The sequence below is a fragment of the Coptis chinensis genome, chromosome 5, assembly GCF_015680905.1.
Source record: "Coptis chinensis isolate HL-2020 chromosome 5, ASM1568090v1, whole genome shotgun sequence".
NCBI classification, from domain to species: domain Eukaryota; kingdom Viridiplantae; phylum Streptophyta; class Magnoliopsida; order Ranunculales; family Ranunculaceae; genus Coptis; species Coptis chinensis.
In genome coordinates, this window is record NC_141460.1 from 7,873,674 (window position 1) to 7,895,530 (window position 21,857).

At 36.2% G+C, this 21,857-nt stretch overlaps 1 protein-coding gene across 1 annotated transcript; it reads left to right on the forward strand.

The window, feature by feature from the left end:
* Positions 1 to 13,524: 13,524 nt before the first annotated feature.
* On the forward strand, positions 13,525 to 20,377 carry LOC147496494 (uncharacterized). The gene is made up of 7 exons (XM_086562592.1): positions 13,525 to 13,936; positions 14,010 to 14,052; positions 18,495 to 18,569; positions 18,638 to 19,126; positions 19,460 to 19,654; positions 19,753 to 19,824; positions 20,255 to 20,377. The coding sequence occupies exons 3-7, from the start codon at positions 18,558 to 18,560 to the stop codon at positions 20,375 to 20,377; spliced, it is 891 nt and encodes a 296-aa protein (XP_086418718.1). The 5' UTR covers positions 13,525 to 13,936; positions 14,010 to 14,052; positions 18,495 to 18,557.
* Positions 20,378 to 21,857: the final 1,480 nt, after the last annotated feature.

The following is a 21,857-nucleotide window of genomic DNA, read 5'->3' on the forward strand; positions in this document are numbered from 1 at the left end:
CCGACAAGAGAAAATCGATTGAATCTCATCCGAAATCAGAAAATTAACTTTCACAGAAAAAGAGGTTTGAAAGGTCATTGAAAGAAGAATTAGATCAAAGTAATTACATAGCTATTAATACTACGATTGGAAGATATTTTTAAGGAGGGTGATGAAAGAACCTTATTTCCAAAGATCCAACATACAAGTTTGAGGAAATAGCGGATAAATCATTCTGCGACTTCCATACGATCAAGAATCATGAGAGACAAATAAGTGTCTGCGCAATTGCTTTCGAGAGAAGTAGGCAGTTAATGAGAGATAGAAAGCTTAGGGGAGTTCGTGATCTGCTAGCCCAGGAAGTGGCGGCTATGGTAAATGATAAGCCTTTAGGGGTAATCAACATGATATATAGCGGGGTTATCACATATAAAAATATTATAAGGGATAAGATCCGGAAGATATTGACAATCAAAAAGAGGTACTAGAAGTGATGCGTGGGAGCCGATGCCGGTGAACCCTACACTAGTTCACGGCAAGCATACGGGGAGCTATTATGTTTGTACACGATAATCTATCAAAGGTAATGCTACCTCATGATAATGCTTTGTTGATTACATTGAGGATATCATGAAATGATATGCAAAAGGTGATGGTTGATTGTGGAAGTTCGATGAATATTCTTTTTGGAAAGCATATACAGTGTATCGGTTTGATGAGTGCATCGATAGAATCACATTTTAATATGTTTGGTTTCAATGGAAGCTTTACTAGGCCACTAGGAAAATTAAATTACCGATGGAAGAGCGGTCTACAGAGCGTTATGACTAAATTTATAGTCATCAAGCATAATTCGGATCATAATACTATCTTGGGAAGAAAGTGGATACATGCTATGAGAGTAGTTCGAATACATTTTACTAGGTTATCGATTTCCAACCTGCTTATGGGCCACATGAGATAAGAGGTGTCCGTCAAAATTTGAAATGTAATTTTGTTCTTGTTAAAGGGTATGATGAAAGACAAAAAAGTAGACAACGGGGCATCTCGGGAGGCACCGGATAGCAATTAATAAAATCTTTATCTCTAAAATCCAATACCGATAAACAGCAAGAGGATTTTAGGTTCCGATCGAGGAGATGAAAATAGAGTTGGAAATGGTTCCAAAGCAAAGCGAAGGAAGAAGTGTGAAAGTAAATATATTGGTCGGACAATGAAAGTTGCTTTACTTTTATTGGTATAGAGATGAGTTCAAAATCGAGGCAAGATTTGATAGAATTCTTAAAGACAAATAAAGATGTATTTGCACGGTCGATGGGCGATCTTACGGGAAATGATCCTCTTCTATGTTCTCATAAGTTGAATATGAAAGAGGGGCAATTCAGTTCATCGAAACATAGGAGGGTCAAGCCGATATACAAAAATGCGGTACAAGATGAGATTCAGAAGATGCTTGAATGTGGAATCATCAGGGAAATTGATAATTCAGAATAGGTAGTGAATATTGTTGTCGTACCAAAGAAGAATGACAAGGTTAGAATCTGTGTGGATTTCACCGATGTTAACAAGGAATGTCCCAAAGATTACTACCCGATGCCAAGAATTGATGAATTGGTCGATCGAACAGCTGGGTTCGAGTTGTTGAGTTTTTGTGATGGTCATTCAAGATATTTTCAAGTTATAATGGTAGTAGTAGACCAACTGAAAATATCATTCATTGTAGAAGGAGGTCTCTACTGTTTTACCAGAATGTCATTCGGTCTAAAAAATGCAGGAGTAACGTATCAGAGGTTGGTGGAGAAAATGTTCAAAAATTTGATTAAGCATATCGTGGAAGTATACATCGATGATATGGTGATAAAATCTAAAAAGGCAGATGATCATGTTAAAGACCTCAATATGGTGTTCCGAATATTCAGACATTTCAACATGAAGCTTAATCCTAAGAAGTGTACTTTTAGAGTAAGTTTAGGGAAATTCCTGGGGTATATAGTCACAAAGAGAGGTATTGATGTTAATCTAGATAAGATTCGAGCTCTTCAGCAAATGCCTTCTCCGAGTACTAGGAAGTAGATACAAAAGTTAACAGGAAGAATTGCAGCTTTGAATAAATTTATATCAAGAACTTCTGACCGATGTAAACTCTTATTCAAGTTGATGAAAAGAATACGAAATTCATATAGGAGGAAGAATGTGAATTGGCATTCTCAGAATTAAAAAAGTATCTTCAAGAAGTGCCAACTTTGATGAAGCCAGAGGAAGGTGATACTTTATTTTTTTTATATTTTGGCAAGATCTAGCTTTGCTATTAGTTCAGTACTAGTAAAAGTAGAATATAGAGTTAAGAACCGGTTTATTTTCAATCCAAGACCATGCTTGAGGCTGAAACTCGATATTGATGTTGGAAAAATATACATTAGGTCTCCCTCTATTCTACTCAAAGGTTGAAACCTTATTTCCAATCCCACTCAGTCATTGTCATGAAAGAATCTTCCTCTAAAGTAAACTTTAGCCAAGATAGCTAAGTCGGGAAGAATGACCAAGTGGTCGATATTTCTATTGATGAGTTTGGGATTGAATATAGGAATATGGTTTGAGAAAAAAAAAGCCAAGTCTTGGTAGATTTCTAAAAGCGGATTTTACTGTCATAGTGCCATTCATTTAGATATAGACAAATTGTATAGGATGAGATAATCTGGAGATTCACTGTAGCAGTCATATGAAAAAAGACAGTCAATCGAATCCTTTCCGAAGTACTTGTATGTTGAGGCCCCAATCTATAGGGACATATATTTTTATGGCTAGCCTAGAGTTCTTGGACTTTCATTTGGTGATGCAATCTGTTACTCCACTGTTAACAGTTCTCCAGCATCCAAAGCTGGATGCCAGTGGTGCCAAAGCGTATCTGGAAACAGTCTTTGGTAGTATATGTAGCCATGTCACTAATTAGCTTTTCACTTTGTATAAAAAACTCACAACCTTCATGACACTGGGTATGACACTTCGTTTCATGTTTACTTCTCTAAATCCCTAGTTCGAACAGAGCTTCTCCCCTCCTTGGTACTATAAGGCTCGACTTAAATATGAGTAAGAGAAGCAACAAAACACAGAAGTTAACCAATGACTATGTATGTGTGTGCGTGATGTGTATTACTCGGCAACTCAGAGATTATACGAGAAAGAGACAAACAGTTAATAGAGAGAATCATGCTGAAAGACAGAACAGTAAGTAACAAATTTCTTCTATGACGTAGTTGGGTTAACAAAATATAAGAAAACAAGTAACAACATGATGAGTACATACACGATTTTTAAGCTCGGGGAATAGGTGGGTTAAGATATAAAGTTGTAGGAAGGTCAATGATAAAAGCCCAAAACTATAGTTTTAACCCCTTAATAATATTACATTTAAACTATATATGTTTATAATAAATAAGAGTTAGTACTGTTTATATACTTTTGTGTATTTTAGGTCTTGGAGTTAACTATGTGAAGAAATATCTCACTTTTGCAAGAGAAAAGAGAAAATGTTGGTTGCTATGAAGTTCTATCGTTAAAGTCCAAGTTTAAAGGAGAAAAAGCCTTTTTAAAGCCCAGTGAAAGCTGAAAAGTCAAAGTCATCATGAATGAAAAAGAAAAAAGTCAAATGAGCGTTCACGCCAGGTATATTTGGACTCGGACACTTGAATCGGGGCCAATTATATATCAAAACGACCGACTCGGAAATAACTTTCTAACAGTTTAAGCGTTGATCCAATAAATTAGTAAAAGTGGCCAAAAAGGCTATTTCAGTAATTTCTATTAGAGAAACTCTTTTTGGACCCGTACTTAAGTAATTAGGTTTTGGGCTTGATTTAATGACCCAAAATATAGCTCCAAAGCCCATGCACGAAATTGTAAACCTAGCCCTCTCATATATAAAGAGTACTAAGACAAAACTCTAACTCTCTCTCCCTCCCATTAGTTCAAATAATTTAGCTCTCTCTCTGGCCCATTAGTTAGAAAGTTAATCAAATGGCGCAATTTGATAAACCATAAAATGACAACTACTTTTCTCTTACTTATTCTTATATTATCAATTATTTATTTCCTACTCACACATATATATTCATACAATATATAGAGTCTGAAAATCATTCCACTCTCTCTCTGGAACTTAACGAATTCAACTAATCAAACAAAATGAAACAATGATGAGAACAATATTTATGGATCTGAATTTATACTACAATACTAAATATATGAATTTAACTTATACTAATTTAATTAAAGGAATTGAATATGACTTGAATAAAATATGGAGAAGAATAGAGATTTGAAATCCACCTTGATTAATCCCTAACATGCTAGTATGGGAGTTTGTTGCAACCCAATCTTTATGTTTTCTCAAGATTTAACATAAAAGGTAAGGTCTTTTTATCCCTAATTATAAATGACATCTTTAACCAACTAATAATTAGCATGAGAGGAAGTTGAAACCCATTCTCATGGTGAATGAATTAACTACCCCATAATTGAAGGCGTTTTAATCACAACTATTATTTACTAACACATCAAGTCTTCATCAAAGCTTCAATCAAACCCCTCTAATGGAGGTTTAGCTATGTCTGCTTAGTTCGAGATCAACAGAAGCCTTGAGATATACAAGACATTCTTCAATAGGTGGGTCAGAAGAATCACTAGGGTAGAGGGTGGAATTTTTTTATTCCTTCATGGTGTCAAGGGATGAATGGATGTCAATAGGAGGGGACTCATGAAAGGCGTTGACTTCCTCTATGTAAGAGTCATCGTCGAAGTTGGAACTTCCAAAGGAAAAGAATTAGTGTATCTGATTCTCTAGAAACATGTTGTTGAAATAATCTTTAGCTAAGTTCTTGATCATGCTAACTTCTCCATCGATAGTCGTGTCGGAATTAGCTTTGCATCATTTTGAAAACATTTACCTCAGCGAGAAAAGGTGTCCAAAGGACATGGACCAATGAACCATCATCGACGGTTTATGGCTAGCGTGGCGGTTGCCAAGAAGGGGCGCCCTAAGATGATAGGAACAGTGGTTTTAGCGACTGCGTGTCGAGGATAACGAGTGTTTGGGTAGTAAAAATCTTAAACTTTAACAAGCACGTTTTCAGCACACCCTTATGATACTTAATAGAACGGTCAGCTAATTGCAATGTCATTTTAGTTGGTTGCATCTCTTGTAGACCTATTTGTTTATATAGCTAATAAGAGAGTAAGTTAACCCTTGCCCCCAGGTCTAATAGATCAGTTGTCGTGTGGGTATCCCCTAAGGTGCTTTGTACAGTAGGACAACCAGGGTCCTTGTACTTAACAATTCCATTATGTTTAGATAGAGTGGGAAACTGTTCAGTTAAATAGGCGTCTTTTGGAATGTTTGTTTTCCGCCTAGTAGTGCACAACTCGTTTTGAAACTTAGCATGTTGTGGTAATTTTTTAATAGCTTCAAGAAAAGGTAGGTTTATCGTTAGATTTTTAAAAACTTTCTTAATCTTATCGAAATTTGTATCTTTTTTTTAACATGGCTAGTCTCTGGGGAAACGGTGGTTTCTCTCTATATTAAGCATATGGGTCAATATGATTTTTATCCTTGGCCGTTTTTCTCTTATGTTGTGGTTTAACTGGTACATTTACATGGATAGGATCTTCAGTTTCTATTTCGGTATCTAGTAAAGTTTCATTTGTAATGACCACTGGTGGTGTATCAACGGGCATAGTTACGACGTTTCTAGCATGGGGTCAAGGATAAAAATTTAGCTCTTTTATTTCTTAGTCGTTGAGTAAAGAGATATCGTAGTCACCACATAGGAATCTTAGCTTGGTGGGATCGGTACGTTGATAACGGAGACAGTGTTGGAAGGACGAACACAATGCGAGCTAGGATTGTAACGTCCTTCCAACGCTATCTCCATCATCAACGTACCGATTCCACCAAGCTGAGATTCGTGCGAGGTGACTGCGATATCTCGTTGCTCAATGCCAGTAACATCAGCCAACACTGCTGTAGTCAACTCTTTCCGACTACCATTCACATCTACAAAAATCCTACGACCATTAATCACCCTTTTCTTGTAAAAAGAGAACACCAAATCCGGATAATAAAAATCATCCGTAGAATACCACAACCCTTCCCACTTCCTAATACGCATTTCGGTATCGAAGAAGGGTGCAAACTGTGCACTAGAAAAAACTTATTCAGGAAGAATTTTAGTTAGGAGCCATTGAGATCTGGATTTGAAATTTGTGGTGAAAGTAAGGTGTGGGATAGTGAATAAATCACTCGGTTGAAATTGGACCTGGAGGTGTGTGGAGGTAAAGGCGCAGGCGCGCTCAAGTTGGTTTGGCCCAAAGGGTGTGTGCGCTAAAAGTTTTTCTTTGGTCAGGCGGTGTTCTGTAATGGAGGCGAGGAAGAGAAGAAGAAAATGGTTTTTAAAATAGGAAGTCACGTGCGAGGCACGTGACCGCGTAGGGTTTTAAAATTTTGGGCCCAAGCCCAAAACAAATCTGTAATGCCCATCCTGTCCTATGCCTCGCATAACTTAAAACTAAAATTCCCGATTCGTTAACAGTCCGATATTTGTGAATGAGTTATGAAAATGATCAACAGAGAAATTACAATCCAATGATCTATAAAAAAAACTCAAATCTAACTGTGGTTGACATATAAGAAGATAGAAAATACCTCAAAACACATGAATGACATACGTTATGTGATCAAAAGAAATCTAAATTCATTGATAATGTCAACCCGAATCAAAGTACGACTAAACGACATAAACAACAAGAATAGGAAGTTGAGCAATCAAGAATGGAAATACCAAACACCCCACCCATTACTTTCAACTCCCATTAGTTTCAGCTCCCATATTTAGTTTAGTAGTAAATTAAGGTTCTATCTCTCTCTCCTATTAGTTAGAATAATTTAGCTTTCTCTCTCCTCTTTCTTTAGTTTAATATAGTTTAAGTAATTAGGGTTTATAATTGTAGCATCCATAAAACCTCTATTAAAATACCTTCAAGTATTATTATTCAATTCAATTGCTTCTCTTTCTATTATGTCTTCTTCTCATTCTTTTATTCATGATAGTCCCATTAATCAAAGCTAAACTCCCATTAGAGGGAGTTTGAATGAAATTTTGAGATAACTTGATTTGTTAGTATAGATTGTTGATTAGGGTTTCAAGTTTAGGTTTTTTTTTACTTAGAGATAAGAAGAGTTTAACCTAAACTAGATAATAGTGAGTTTACCATGAAAATGGGAACAAGTTTTGTCTTATGCCAATTAGTTTATGACTAGAGATAGTATAAAGTAAGTAGGGATCATTAAAGGTTTAGTCTTTATATTTTAACCTTGTTTGAGAATATCTAGACTAGGGTTTTCTATACAAATCTATGCTAGCATGTTAAGAAATTAAAAAATAGATTTTAATCTCTCTCTATTCTTCTCCATATTTTATTCAAGTCCTATTCAATTGCTTTAATTAAATTAATATAAGTTAAATTCATATATTTAGTTTCGTAGTATAAATTCACATCCATAAATATTACTCTCACTATTGTTTCCTTTTGTTTGATTAGTTGAATTCGTTAAGTCTAGAGAGTTAAGAGTGGAACGATTCCGTACTCTATATATTGGATGAATATATATGTGAGAGTATGAAATAAATAATTGATAACGTAAGAATAAGTAAGAGAAAAGTAGTTGTGATTTTACGGTTTATCAAAATTTGATATACGTAAAAAAACACACTACTAGATTTTCTATAACTTGATATTTACGTTATCAATTATTTATTTTCTACTCTCACATATATATTCATGCAATATATAGAGTACAAAATCGTTCCACTCCTAACTCTCTAGACTAAACGAATTCAACTAATCAAACAAAAGGAAACAATGGTGAGAGCAATATTTATGGATGTGAATTTATACTACGAAACTAAATATATGAATTTAACTTATACTAATTTAATTAAAAGCAATTGAATATGACTTAAATAAAATATGGAGAATATAGAGAGATTGAAATCCACTTTTAATTTATTAACATGCTAGCATAGATTTGTATAGAAAACCTCATTCTAGATATTCTCACACAAGGTTAAAATATACATACGTACTAGACCTTTAATGACCCCTAATTACTTTATACTATCTCTAGTCATAAACTAATTAGCATGAGAGAAAGTTTGTTCCCATTCTCATGGCAAACTCACTATTATCTAGTTTAGGTTAAACTCTTCTTATCTCTAAGTCAAGAAAAACCTAAACTTGAAACCCTAAAAAACAATCTATACTAACAAATCAAGTCCTCTTAAAGCTTCATTCAAACTCCCTCTAATGGGAGTTTAGCTTTAATTCATGGGACTATCATGAATAAAAAAGAATGAGAAGAAAAACATAATAGAAAGATAAGAAATTGAATTGAATAATAATAATAACTTGAATATATTTTAATGGAGGTTTTATGGAGGCTACAATTGTAAACCCTAATTACTTAAGTCCAAAAAAGGTTTCTCTACTGAAACTTACTGCAACAACCTTTTCATCTACTTTTACTCCTCGGATTGGATCAAGGCTAGAACCATTAGAAATCCCTTTCTGAGCTGGTCGTTTTGACATATAATATGCCTAATTCTGAGGTCTGAGTCCAAAGATACAACCTGCAGAAGTTCTGTTGACTTTTATGCTCTATTTCTGCCCGCGTTGACTTTGACTTTTCAGCTTTGACTAGGCTTTAAAAAGGTTTTTTCTCCTTAAAACTTGGGCTTTAACCATAGAACTTCTTAGCAACCAATTTTTGCACCTTTCTCTTACAAAAGTGACATATTTCTTCACATAGTTGACTCAAAGTCATATAATACACAAAAATACGTAAACAATACTAACTCTTATTTATTATAAACATAATTGGTCTAAAAGTAATATTATTAAGGGGTTAAAACTACAGTTTTTGGCTCTTATCAAACCACCCCCAAATAGTATTTTGCTTATCCGCAAGCAAAGATGAGAAATTAAAATAAGTGACCAAAAATGGAGTTCTAACTAATCTCATTTCGCCGAGTGCGATTGCATTGACCATATGCAATAAGGCCTTAAACCACTAAGAATTCCCTAGTGGACGAGTTATAGCCTCGTGAGAGTTTTCTAGAGAAGGTACTCACAAACTTCATTTATACTACAACAACTAAGAAATAAAAGTAACTATCCCCTAATTTATCTAGGATATCTATACATCTAGCTAGCATTTAAACAAGGATCATCAATCTAACTCCTAAATTAATATATGCATAATAATCAAATCATCTTAAGATAAACAACTATACAATGAACTATGCTATGAAATGCAGTGGCAGGTCTTTTTCTGAAACTTTTGGGTAGCGTGCCTAAGTAGGCTCTCACAAGGAATGTGTCAAGACACATAATACTCTGATTTTTCCACTCAAGTTTGCTAACTCTAGTGTGTAGTGGGCACACGTTTCCTCACAATCTCAATGATAATCCAAGGAAGCCGAGGTCGATCAAACACATCTACCACTTACTATCACATTAACCTATTCCTAATTGAGTTAGAGGTCTTTATTAGGTGATATGGGGCATATGTATTGGTTAAAGAATGAAGGAAATGGATATTCAAAAAGACAAGTATGAGAAATATAGGTTTATTTATATTACGTAACTAGAGAAAACCTTGTTCTTATTTTGCTTCTACACTTTGTTTCCATCCTTAGCCATTTTGTTTTGGCTTTTGACTCATTTTTATTATATTTTTGGAGTTTTAAATTTTTTATTATTATTATTATTTCTATTTTTTTTTCTTTTCTTTAGATGGAAACTTTATTTTCTTTTCCTTTTGAAGCAACTAACTAATTTTTATTTGCATAGGTTTTTCTCTTATCTTTTATTCACTCATACTATTTCTCAAACTTATCCAAATAGGTAGGCTGATTTTATTTTTTATTTTATTTTATTGGGTAAATGATTTGTGGTTTGTGAAAAGGCTAACGAAAGGCTCAGTGAGGAGACTAGCGGAAAATATACTTAGGTCAGAATTTCTGGCTATATCGATCCAAAGATGGCCTAAATTCTTACTTAGGATATGGTATGGTGATCAAGCAAGTGGATGTGTGATTTATCTACTCGGATTTTACTTCTCCCTTGTGTCATCACTCAGATATTTCACTTATATTAGGCTTTTGGCTAGATTCTCACAGGATATGTATTAAGTACTCTAACCTAGGTCTCAGAAAAATACTGTCAAGTACAATTATAAATGCTCATGCAAGATGTTCATGAAAAGATGTAATGACTATTACTTACATATTAATCTAAGTTTAAAAAATTAAATCCTAATTCAAATACTACGTGAGATTTCTAGAATAATATCATCATGGAGAGGGGAACAATACCATTATCACTAAGTGTATAGTATAAACTATTTTTATGAATTTTATATTTTCTAATTTTTATACGACGATTAATACGTAATATACAACCTAATATGTGCTTAAACATTTACAACATGTTTCTATACCACCCCCAAACAGAATCAGGCTTTGTCAGTATGGAATGAAAATAAAGGATAGAGAGTTCCATAGAAACGTGCTTGTAAATGGGAGCACCTGAAATGGGAGCACCCACCCTTTTAATTTTTCATTCTTATTTCTCATATTTTCATTACTGTTCAAACTTGATATTCAATGTTTTAAACTAAGAGCGCGCCCACCCTCCCTTTTTGCCTTGCACAAAGCGCGTCCGCACTCCCTTAAGTCTGCGGACTCACAATGAAGAATACTGCGGTAAAGGTATTTTCAAATTTCCGAAAATTTTGAAATTTTTTAGGCATAATACCTAAGGTGTTGTTGATTTACTGGAATGTTTTCAGAATTTTACTAGTTGTTTTACCTAGTGAACTAATACCAACTTTACACTGCTGTATTTCAGCTTTCACACCATAAGTTTCTAGAAAAACAAACGAGTAAGGTTGCTTAGGCAGTTCCAAAAATTCTAACATTTTTATAGGAGTATCTATCATAAGTCAGAAGTTTGTAGTAAAAATTTGAAGAGTTTTTTTTATTTGTTTTGACCATCTAAATAGTTGATTGTTTCCAGTGTGTTTTTGTAGTTTTGTAACACTTAATATCTGGAACAACAGCTGATAAGGAAGGTTTGTAGAATTCCAATTGCTCTAAACTTTTATGGAACACAAAAAAGATATGTCGAGTCTCCATAAAACTTTGGCAATTTTGGCTCTATTTTGATTGGATAACCATTCGGTTGTTTGTATTGTATCTGAAAACTATTTCACGAAATTTGCAGGGTAGTAGAAGGAATTTCATAATTCTGATTATTCTGAAATTTTATAAGCTACTTTCTGGACGTCTTAGAAAACTACTACAAAAATTTCAAATTTTTTAGAGCGCGTATGTGCCCTATTATACCTATATTGGAGAGCGCCCGTGCCCTTTGAAGTAAGCCCGATTTCCAGGTTAGTTACAGGTCATATTTTAGTTCAAAATTTTTACTAGTTCGGTGTTCCAAGCTTCTATAGGACACTGAGATTCGTATTAAATATGCTATTCATAAGTGTAGCAAAGAGGCATTCAGGCTCTCCTTCTTTCACTCATTGTCTCTTCTGTCAGAGGAGTTTAATTCTAGTATAATCAAGCTTGTTTGTCTGTTGTTATTATTCTTTCATATTAGACTTAGCCTTGCATGAGATTAGGGTCTGGTAAGAAGAAACCATCTAACATTATCTATCGTAAACGTCAATGCACACGCCTATCTAGAATATCACACACCACACCTGCAATAATGGCTAAAGAACTAGAGACTCCTCTCTCTAATTTTTATAAAGCCTTGATCGATGGACCTAAGTCATGCATCGTTCTGGCAGACCCAGTAGGGGATTTTTGAATTCCCCCAAATATATTTAACTTGTTACATATTTTCCATGGTTTATACCACGGGAAACCTTATCAACACATGTGTAGGATAAAACAAGTTCTCACTACATTACATCATCGTAGCGTAAGTCTAGATCAAGTTAAACTTAGGGTGTTTCCATTCACCCTAGCCGACAAGGCGGCGTCTTGGTTAACTGCCCAAATGCCAAACTCCACGAACTCATGGGCTAAACTTGTTCAATTGTTCATGAAATAGTTTTACACACCACTGAAGACAGATGAAATGCTTCAAAAGATTCATTTCTTCCACTAGAACCCCCATAAATCCTATTCAGAGGCCTGGAATCGTTTCACTGATCTTCTCATTGAATGCCTACCTCACAATCTTGCCAAGGATACGCTTGTCCGGCGATTTTTCAAGGGCCTTTCACACCATCATAAAGAAGTTCTAGATATCATCAATGGGGGTAGTTTTCTTAGTAAAGGAGCCTTGGAGGCTTAAAAATTCTTATTAGAAGATCAATCTAAGAGAAACAACAATTGGGGAGGTAACGATGTCCCCCGCTGCACTCCTTCTTCCTTCGAGGTTAAACCTGATCCCGAGCTTAGAACTCTTATTGATGCCCTCACTAAAAAGGTAGATGTCATCTCTGTTAAAAAGAAACCCACTTCTGTCATGAACATAAACTCTACTCGTTGTAATGTCTATTTTAGTCTTGAACATTCCGACTTCTATTGTCCTCTTGTCTATGAATATCCACCACCACAGCCATAAAATGTCTGCGCTTTTAATAACAACCTTAACACACAATGGAAGAAAAACACTAATTATAATCCACAACAACAAAATTTTACACCTCCGGGTTTTAATAATCAAAATGATAGGCCCACTACAAACTTCAACCAATTTATTTCGTATCAAGGACAATGAATATTAGCTGACCAGAACAGTGGTTTAGTGCCCATGAACCAGAACTATGAACATCAAGACATGACCATGCAACAAGCCTTAGTTTTGGTCACTCCTCCTATGGCCACTCAACCCGTCAAACTATCTACGCATCGAAGTAGTAATGACCTTCTTTGCAAAATCAGAATCAAATTATGCAACAAACATTTCAAATGATGCAGTCTTTGTGCCAAAAGGTTATTGACATGTCTCATAACCAAAATAATAACCAAACACGCGTACTTCCAGGGTCAAGCAGTGCCTAATCCTACATCGCCAAACATAGCCTTTGAAGTAACCAGTAATACTAGTAACGAGCATTCAAACGTAGGTGAGTTAAATGCCATCACCACTCTCTGTTCTAACAAAGTGGTTGATAACGTCGTAACTATGCTCGTTGATATACTACCAGTGGTCATTACAAATGAAACTTTACTAGATACCAAAATAGAAACTGAAGATCCTATCCATGTAGAGGTACTAGTTAAACCACAACCTAAGAGGAAAGTGGCCAAGGATAAAAATCATATTGACCCATATGCTAAATATAGAGAGAAACCACCATTTCCCCAAAGACTAGCCATGTTAAAAAAGGATACAAATTTCGATGAGATTAGGAAAGTTTTTAAAAATCTAACGATAAACCTACCTTTTCTTGAAGCTATTCACTACAAAAAAATTGAGTTTAGCCGACGGACCCAGGAGAGATACACCGACGGCTATAATCTGTTGGATGTTTCCAACGGTTTTAGCTCGTTGGCCTCTAAAATATGACCGTCGGATTAGTTATTAAACATATCGTTAGTTTTTTTTCTTACCCGACGGATATCCCACTGTTTTAAGCCGTCGATATAACCGACGGTTAATAACAGTTGGACATTTTCGACGGATATTTTATTTGTACCGACTGTTCTTAGAGTTGGCGAACCGGTTGGAATGAAATACTGCTGAAAACATAAGGATTTAACAGAGCGCGAAAAACGCATTTCAGTTCCCACCCAAAATAATAGAAGGAAACATAGTCTGAAAATAGAAGGAAACATAGTCTCACACAACTACATCAAACAACAGCCGGCAGCAAAAGGTATTCTCTCTCACTCCCTTACACACTTTTGTCTTAAAAATCTCTCACCCCCAATTTTTTTGCTCTTTTTCAGTAAATCCAACGCCTTCTCTATCTTTTCAACGCCTTCAATCAAGGTGCGTGTTTATTTTTTTTCCCTCTGGATTTGTGTGGGTTTCTCATTCTAAACATTAGGTTGTATATAAATTAAGTTGATTTTTTTAATGTGTAGACAATGAGTCTGTTTTGAAGTGTGGTCTTGTTGATTTACGCCAACTATTTGCATGATATTAGACGAATTGTCTTAAAGATAAATCTTTGCAAGTTGGGTGTTGATTAAAATTTGGGTTTTGGGGTGTATTGGGTTGGAGGATAGTGATACATCTTTTATCTAACAGTGTATGTGAATGGTGAATTTTAGTATTGATTCCTTGTTTCTAATCTGATGAGCTTAACTCACTAACCTGAACTATTAATGAAATTAGGCGAAAAAAAATGAAATCTTGAGTTTGGATGCTATGTTTGGGTGTGAGTGATTATAAGATGCATGAATATATATATATGTTCTTATTTTATTTTTTTTGTTCTGAATTCCTCTCTTTTCTATTTCTTTTAGAAGTTTCTTAAGTTATGGAGTCAATGAGTTTGATAGACAAGAGTTGGATTAACTTGGACAATTTTCGAGATCCACGTTTTATAAAAGGTGTTGAGGATTTTAGTTCCTTTGCCGTGGAACACCATCACAACAAGAATGTTATACCATGTCCTTGTAGAAAGTGTCGAAACCAAGGCCCGGCAATGAGTCACGATGATGTTATAATACATTGTTTTAGCCATGGATTTGACAAGACGTATAAATTCTGGTTTTTGCACGGTGAGAAGGAAAGGCGTAACAACTCAATGAAAGTGGATCAAGTTTTCAAGCAAATGTGCTGTGGTGGACATGAATGCAGCATTCACCATTCTTGCGGAAGAACTTAGTCTTGATAACTTGGATGCTTTTTTTGGGTGAGGATCCGTGAGGTCGCATCGGGAGAAGAACTCGTTGAAGGTGTTGAGTTTAATGATAATTTGTGTGAAGCCATGACTGAATTGTATCCGGATGTCTTGACTTCTTCTCTCTTAGATTTGTCGTGAAATTGCTTAATTTGAAGATCACAAATGGGTTGAGCGATAAGGCTTTTACTGATTTGCTTCAACTACTCCGGATGGCGATGCCTAGTGGTAATAAGATACCCGAGAATGCCTACAAAGCAGATAAGATGATTAAAGACTTGAAGTTGAAATGCCAGAAGATTGACGCATGTAGAAATGATTGCATCTTGTATTGGGGAGATAATGAATTTGAGGTTTCTTGTCCTACATGTGGAGTTTCTAGATACAAAACTGCAACCATTGAGCAATTGAGGACGCGGACCAGTAGGGTGCCTGCAAAGGTTTTGCGATACTTTCCTCTTACTGATAGGTTGAAGAGATTGTATAGTGTGGGTTGGGTGGCGAAGGAGATGCAAAGGGCATTCTCTTGGGGCATCAAAGCCCGGTACAATGAGGCATCCCGTTGACTTCGGCGCAAGGTGGAAGCAAGTGGATTCGAAGTATCAAGATTTCTCTGCTGAGCCACGCAATGTTCGTCTGGGACTAGCCACTGATGGTTTTAATCCTTTTGGTACTTTAGGAACACAATACAGTTCATGGCCTGTAATGTGTGTGACATATAACCTTCCCCCTTGGCTATGTATGAAGTCACAATTCACCATGCTTACAACACTCATTGAGGGTCCAAAACAACCGGGTAATGATATTGATGTGTATTTGCAGCCCTTAGTTAAAGAGCTGCAAGACTTGTGGCGTGATGGGGCGATGGTTAAAGATGCATTCAAAGGTGAAGTGTTCAAAATGCGTGCTATTTTGTTGTGGACAATCCACGATTTACCAGCTTATGGAAATATATCCGGTTGTAAAACTAAGGGAAGATTTGCTTGCCCTGCTTGTGGTCCGAAAACTGCTTCTTTATGGCTTAAGCATGGAAAGAAGCATGTGTATATGAGAACTAGACGTTGGCTTCCATTGACATCGAAGGCTAGACATGATACAAGGGAGAGCACGTATGATAAGACAAAGGAACTAGACGAGCAACCAATTAGGTTGACTGGTGTTGAAGTTAAGAGAATGACCAAGAATTTGAAAATCAAATTTGGAAAAGGCAAGAAAAGGAAAGATGGCGAAGGTGATGAACAAGAAGGCAATGAAGCAGTTTCATGTTTTTCCAAGCGGTCTATCTTTTTTAGGCTCAAGTATTGGAAACACATTGTCGTTCGTCACATCCTTGATGTCATGCATATTGAAAAAAATGTGTGTGAAATCCTTCTTGCTATGATGTTGAATACGAAGAAAACTAAAGATAATGCCAAAGCACGCAATGATTTAAAGCGTATGAAAATTAAAAAAAAATATTGGGTGACTCAAGTTAACGGGAAACGAGTTATGCCCCAAGGTATTTTTTGGCTTCGAAAAGAAGAGAGGAAGTTGTTCATCCAGACCTTACAAAATCTAAGTGTGCCTGTTGGCTTTAGTGGTAATTGGTCAAATATTGTCAAGGGTGATTGTGTGGATTTGAAACAAATGAAGTCACATGACTATCATATTTTGATGCAACATTTGCTTCGGTGTTGATCCAAAGATGCGATAGAGATGGGAACGAAAAGAAGCTCGATCTATTATTACAACTATTTGTACTTTCTTTGGTGCTTTATGTTCCAAAAAAGTGGAGATCGAAACACTGAATGTACTGGAAAGGGGTATGATCAAGGCCCTGTGTGCTCTTGAGAGAATCTGCCCACCCTCACTATTCGTTTCTATGATGCATCTACCTATTCACTTAGCTTACGAGGCTCGTCAATGCGGGCTGTTTTTGTAGGTGGATGTATTGTTTGAAAGGTACACAACTTGTTTCTGTTTTGTTTCCTTTGTTTCAACCTCGCTTCCATTGCTTCTACTATAGTTTAATTCTTTTCATTTTTCCCTCGCTTTGGAAAGATACATGAAAATCTTCAAGGATTCTGTTACAAACAAAGCGCCATCCCGGTTGTTGTATTGCGGAGCGTTACTTGAGGGAGGAGACACTTATGTATTGTGCTGGATATAAAGGAGGAGGGGGTCTGTTAGATAAACTTGATAAGATGGCTGATAATGAACCGCAACTTTTACCAGATTTTTCAGATAGTGTGGAGGACAACCCCGCTACCAATGAGGGTGGACCACTTGGCCCAAGTGCGACGTATAGATTGGAAGGTGTGGAGTATGAACAAGCACGTCAATGGGTACTAAAAAGCCATCCGAGTTATGAGCGTTGGCACATGTAAGTATATGATGTGTCATATTGACATTGTTGGATACTAAACTTAACGAAATAATGTGCATGTTATGTGACTAACTTTTATAAGAAATTTGTGTAGGAAATATAGTAGCTTCATTGAGGACAGTAGAACAAGTGCAAGGAGGAGGAGTGGGCAGCATAGAGTACCATCCTCAGATGATTTCATCACTTGGTTGACAAAAGAACCGAATTCTTGGAATCGAACGATGTTCATTTTAAGGATTTGGTTAGGGGACCTACACGGTTTGCTACGAAGTACCATAAATACTGTGTCAATGGGTTTCTTTTTATCACCAAGGATTACCAGAAAACTAAAAGGAACCAAAATAGCGGGGTTAGCACAAGCTGCATGACCACCTTTCGTTCAAGTGCTAAGGACAAGAATCCAATTGATGGAGATGCAGATTACTATGGTGTCCTAACAAACATTGTTCAACTAAACTATCGTGAAGGGTACAAGACTGTATTGTTCAAATGTGATTGGGCTAAGTGCACACAACTTGGTGTGAAAATAGATGAAGAAGCAAACTTGAGGCTGGTTAATTTGTCTAATCTACTCAGTTCAAACCGTATATGCGATGAACCATTTATTCTTGCAGAAAAAGCTGCACAAGTTTTCTATTCACAAGATCCAAAGAATCTTGAATGGCATGTAGTGTTGGAGGTTCCAAAGAAACTGTATTTTGATCAAGATCAGCCTTGTCTTGCGGATGAGAGAGTGCTAAGTGATTCAGATCTAGGGCCTAGCAACCTCGAGCTTCCCTTGGTGGATGAATTGATATTCAATGCCCCAGAAGACATGGTTGAAGTTGTTGAGAGTTCTAGAAAAAGAAGGATGACCAGAGTTGTTGAGAGTTCCGCAAAAAAGAAGGAAGACCAGAGGATAGCGACTCTATATATGTATTGGATTAATAGTATCTTTAATTTACTTGCTCACTTTTGTTGCTTTTTTGGATGGTATTTGTGTTTGTGATTTATTATGGTACTGAACTTGGTCCACATTATTGTCTGCATGTTTATTTTTCTTTCTCAAACACATGTCTATGTGCTAGCGCTAGTCTTTTTCTTTCAACATGTATGTTTGTGTGCTGGTGAGTGGGTGGGTGCTGCTGCATTTTGTGCATAAGTGTATATGTATGGTGCATGGTATTTTGTGTGTTATGCTTAAAATGAGTACTTGCCTGATTTTGTTGGTTTGTAAAGCTCTTTGGACCATGGAGGATCATCTAACACATAGCCACTCACATTCACTAAGCAACGACCTTGATGAGAACATGGGTAAGAGCACAACTTTTACTTTTTTTTTTTTTTTTTTTCGTAGTTCTTATGATAATGTATATATGCAGATGACACACACGTTTCTGGTCCATCCACTCGGTCTACAGAGACAAGAGGCCCTTCAATTGGTATCTCGGAGGAAATTCCCGATGATTACCAAAAGAAAGTTCTTACGTTTAAATGGTTTGGGTCAACCAAGTAAGCCCAAAAAAGATGTTGATTTCTTCATAACCAAATTGGGTCACATTGCTCGTCGTGACATCCCAATTCGCTTTGAGAACTGGAAAGAAGTTCATTTGGACAAAAATGACAAATGCATCGTAGCCAAGGCTGTTGAGGCTTTAGGGAAAATGTTTGCATTTGAGCACTTGAGTTCGATTGACATAGATTGGACACGAAACAAATTCAGGCTTGCGTGGAAGGAGTACAAACATGAATTGTATAACAAGTACGTAAAAGATCAGCCTCCTTCCATCGTGAAGGAAAATCCCCAAGATGGAATTCCTTTGCAAGATTGGCGACGATTTGTAGATAATTGCCATTCAGAAAAGTTCAAGGTTTAGTTATTTTCTTTGTTAACTTATTTCTCTCTCTATTTCTCTCTCTTTGGATCACTCTGGTAATATATATGCAATAGCAGAACACTCAGCAGTGCCACTCATTCACTCATTCATTTAGCCGACGTAGGCGAGTATTGGATCTCAGCCCCACGGCAAGTTTTATCTTGGGCTGGACTTCTTTGCTCATTCAAAGGTTGCATGTCAGTTAGACTTCTTGCCATCATGACAAATACCAGAGTGATTACAATAAATACTTGCTGACAACCGGCAAGTATATTTATTTATTTTGATATATAGAGTTCACCTCTACTAACCTTCTAAGTCATGCAGGCTTCTAGTCTAAGGAACTCAGCCAATCGTAAGAATCAAAAAAATTCTTCATGTTTGGGAAGGAAATCTGCAGCTGTTGCTCGAGAGGAGATGGCTATGGCAAAAGGCGTCCCTGAATCATCGATTGGAAGGGTGGAGTCATACAAGTTTATCCATAAAAGGAAGAGCGGGGTAGCACAAGATCCAGAATTGGTGGTTAGTATGCTGGAAATTTCTCATCATATCTTATGTACTCTTGTTGGACTTTTAAAAATATAATGTGGCCTATATATTTGACTATGTCATATTAATAGGAAAAACTTGATAATTATACTACTTTGCACCCGGAGTCAGTAGAGACATCAGTGGATGATGCACTCACACAGGTTTGAAGCTTTGATCCTTGAATAATTAATTGGTGTTTTTGATATATGTTGCAGCTACTAAGACTTTTATCCATTTATCGTAGGTTCTTGGGCGGATAGTAGTAGAGGTCGTTTTCGAGGCCTGGGGGAAGGGGTGTGCAAAACAACGCTAAAGAAGATGAAACCCGTGATGCAGCAAAATATTGCTTTGATGGAGAAAAATACAAGTCTTGAGAAAAAGGTAGATGTGCTTCAGGCTTCAATTCTAGAGAACACAGCTGTTTTGAAAGCCTTTATGAGCCAAGGACGAACCTCTATGCCTGATGTTTCATCGCCATGTTCTAGTCATGCACGTTATACCCCATCTACACCGTAATAATCTAAGTTATAATGATAAATGGTATGATCACCACTTTGATGTTGCAAAGATTGACAACTCTTTTAATTTCAGGTTTTGAATGAATTCATTGGTAAAGAATGTGACTTATGTGGTGGTTGGCCACTTTCGAAGTTGTGGCTAGGGGTATTGTGCAAGATGTTGATCCTACTATTGAGTTTGGTGATAGGAGATTAGAGGAGGGGAACTTTAAGGTTTATGTCAATGTTATTTATGATCGAATCTGCCGCGACTTCCACTTTCTCATGATGCGGAAATCAAAGCTTGGCGAGATTGCTCAAGGAAGTGTTATTTGGCCCAAAGAACTTTGATGTTCTAATATATTGGTGAAGTTCTCGATACATTTGGATTCCCATCCAAATAAATAGGTTTTGATATTTTGTGTAAGTAAGAACGTGTTTACATTAAAGTTCATACCGCATAAGTCTATGCACTTAAGTCTTTGGTTGGATTTTGTAGTCCAAAGTAGTAAGTAAAATATATAAACCATGAACTTTTGGTGTTTTATGTATTGTAATGTTTTTAATGGACGTTGCATTATTATAATTTGTTATAAGCTATATTTTACTAACCACCCCTTTTAACTCCGCCAAATTGCAAACTATTGTCAAGTTTGCATTGCGGTCCCAAGCCCGGATAAAGGAGGAGGAAAAGGGCGATGTACTTTGTCTCTGTTAGTTAATGAGATTTTAAGTTATTAATTATTTATTTGGTTTTTGCTTACTTTGCTTATGTTTTTTGGTTTTATAGAACACGAACGTGAAATAGCTAGTGAAGAAGTTGTAGGAGATGGTGTGAATGATGCTAATCATAGTGGCAATGCCCCAGAACTTCTGAGCCATAGAACAATCATAAACCAGGTGATGTTATGTTTCTTCCCACTCGTTGCATTGACAAGGTACTGCTTTTCTTAGTTGTATCATATCTACTTCTTGACTCGAAGCATAACCTGTTTTAGCTATTGAAAAGGAGAAATGCATCGTGTAATAATTGTACCGATGAATGAGGAAAGAGGCGAAAAGTTATATTGTGAATAATGTGAACAAGAGCTTATAGATGGTTGGCTTCTGCAATGCTATACTTAGGATTTCATATTTATTGTGTTTAGTTACTTGGGTATATTGTAACTGTGGGTTATATATGCTTCTTTCCCCGCCAACTTGCAAAAATTTATATCGACTTCATATGTTAATCTTTGGCTAACCTTGAAAGTGCTCCTCAAAAAAGTGGGGCAGAATTCAATGGGTGTGATAGGGGCAATCTTGACTCTCTTAAGCTTTGTTTCTTCGATGGTCTCTACAAAGATCCGATGAGAAGCTCTTATTTTATTTACTACTATATTTTTTCTTCCTCCGTCCCCTCGCTCAAACTTACCGGTGATTTCTAGTTCAGCCCGGATAGCCTTATTCTCCGTGTTATCTATATACTAATGGTTAATTTATCATCAAGATATTGTTTATAACCCCGAGTCTAGCTATCGTTTTTCCTCTTTGTTTATGGTAAAGTAAAGTTTCCTTCTTTTTATTGAAATTTGTATATATCTTTGAGATATAATGAATCTTTAGTTGATATTTAGTGAATGAATGAGTTGTTTTTTATTTTTAGTGTATATATTCAATCACTTTTCTGTATCGTCGATTCGAAATCCATGTGTTTG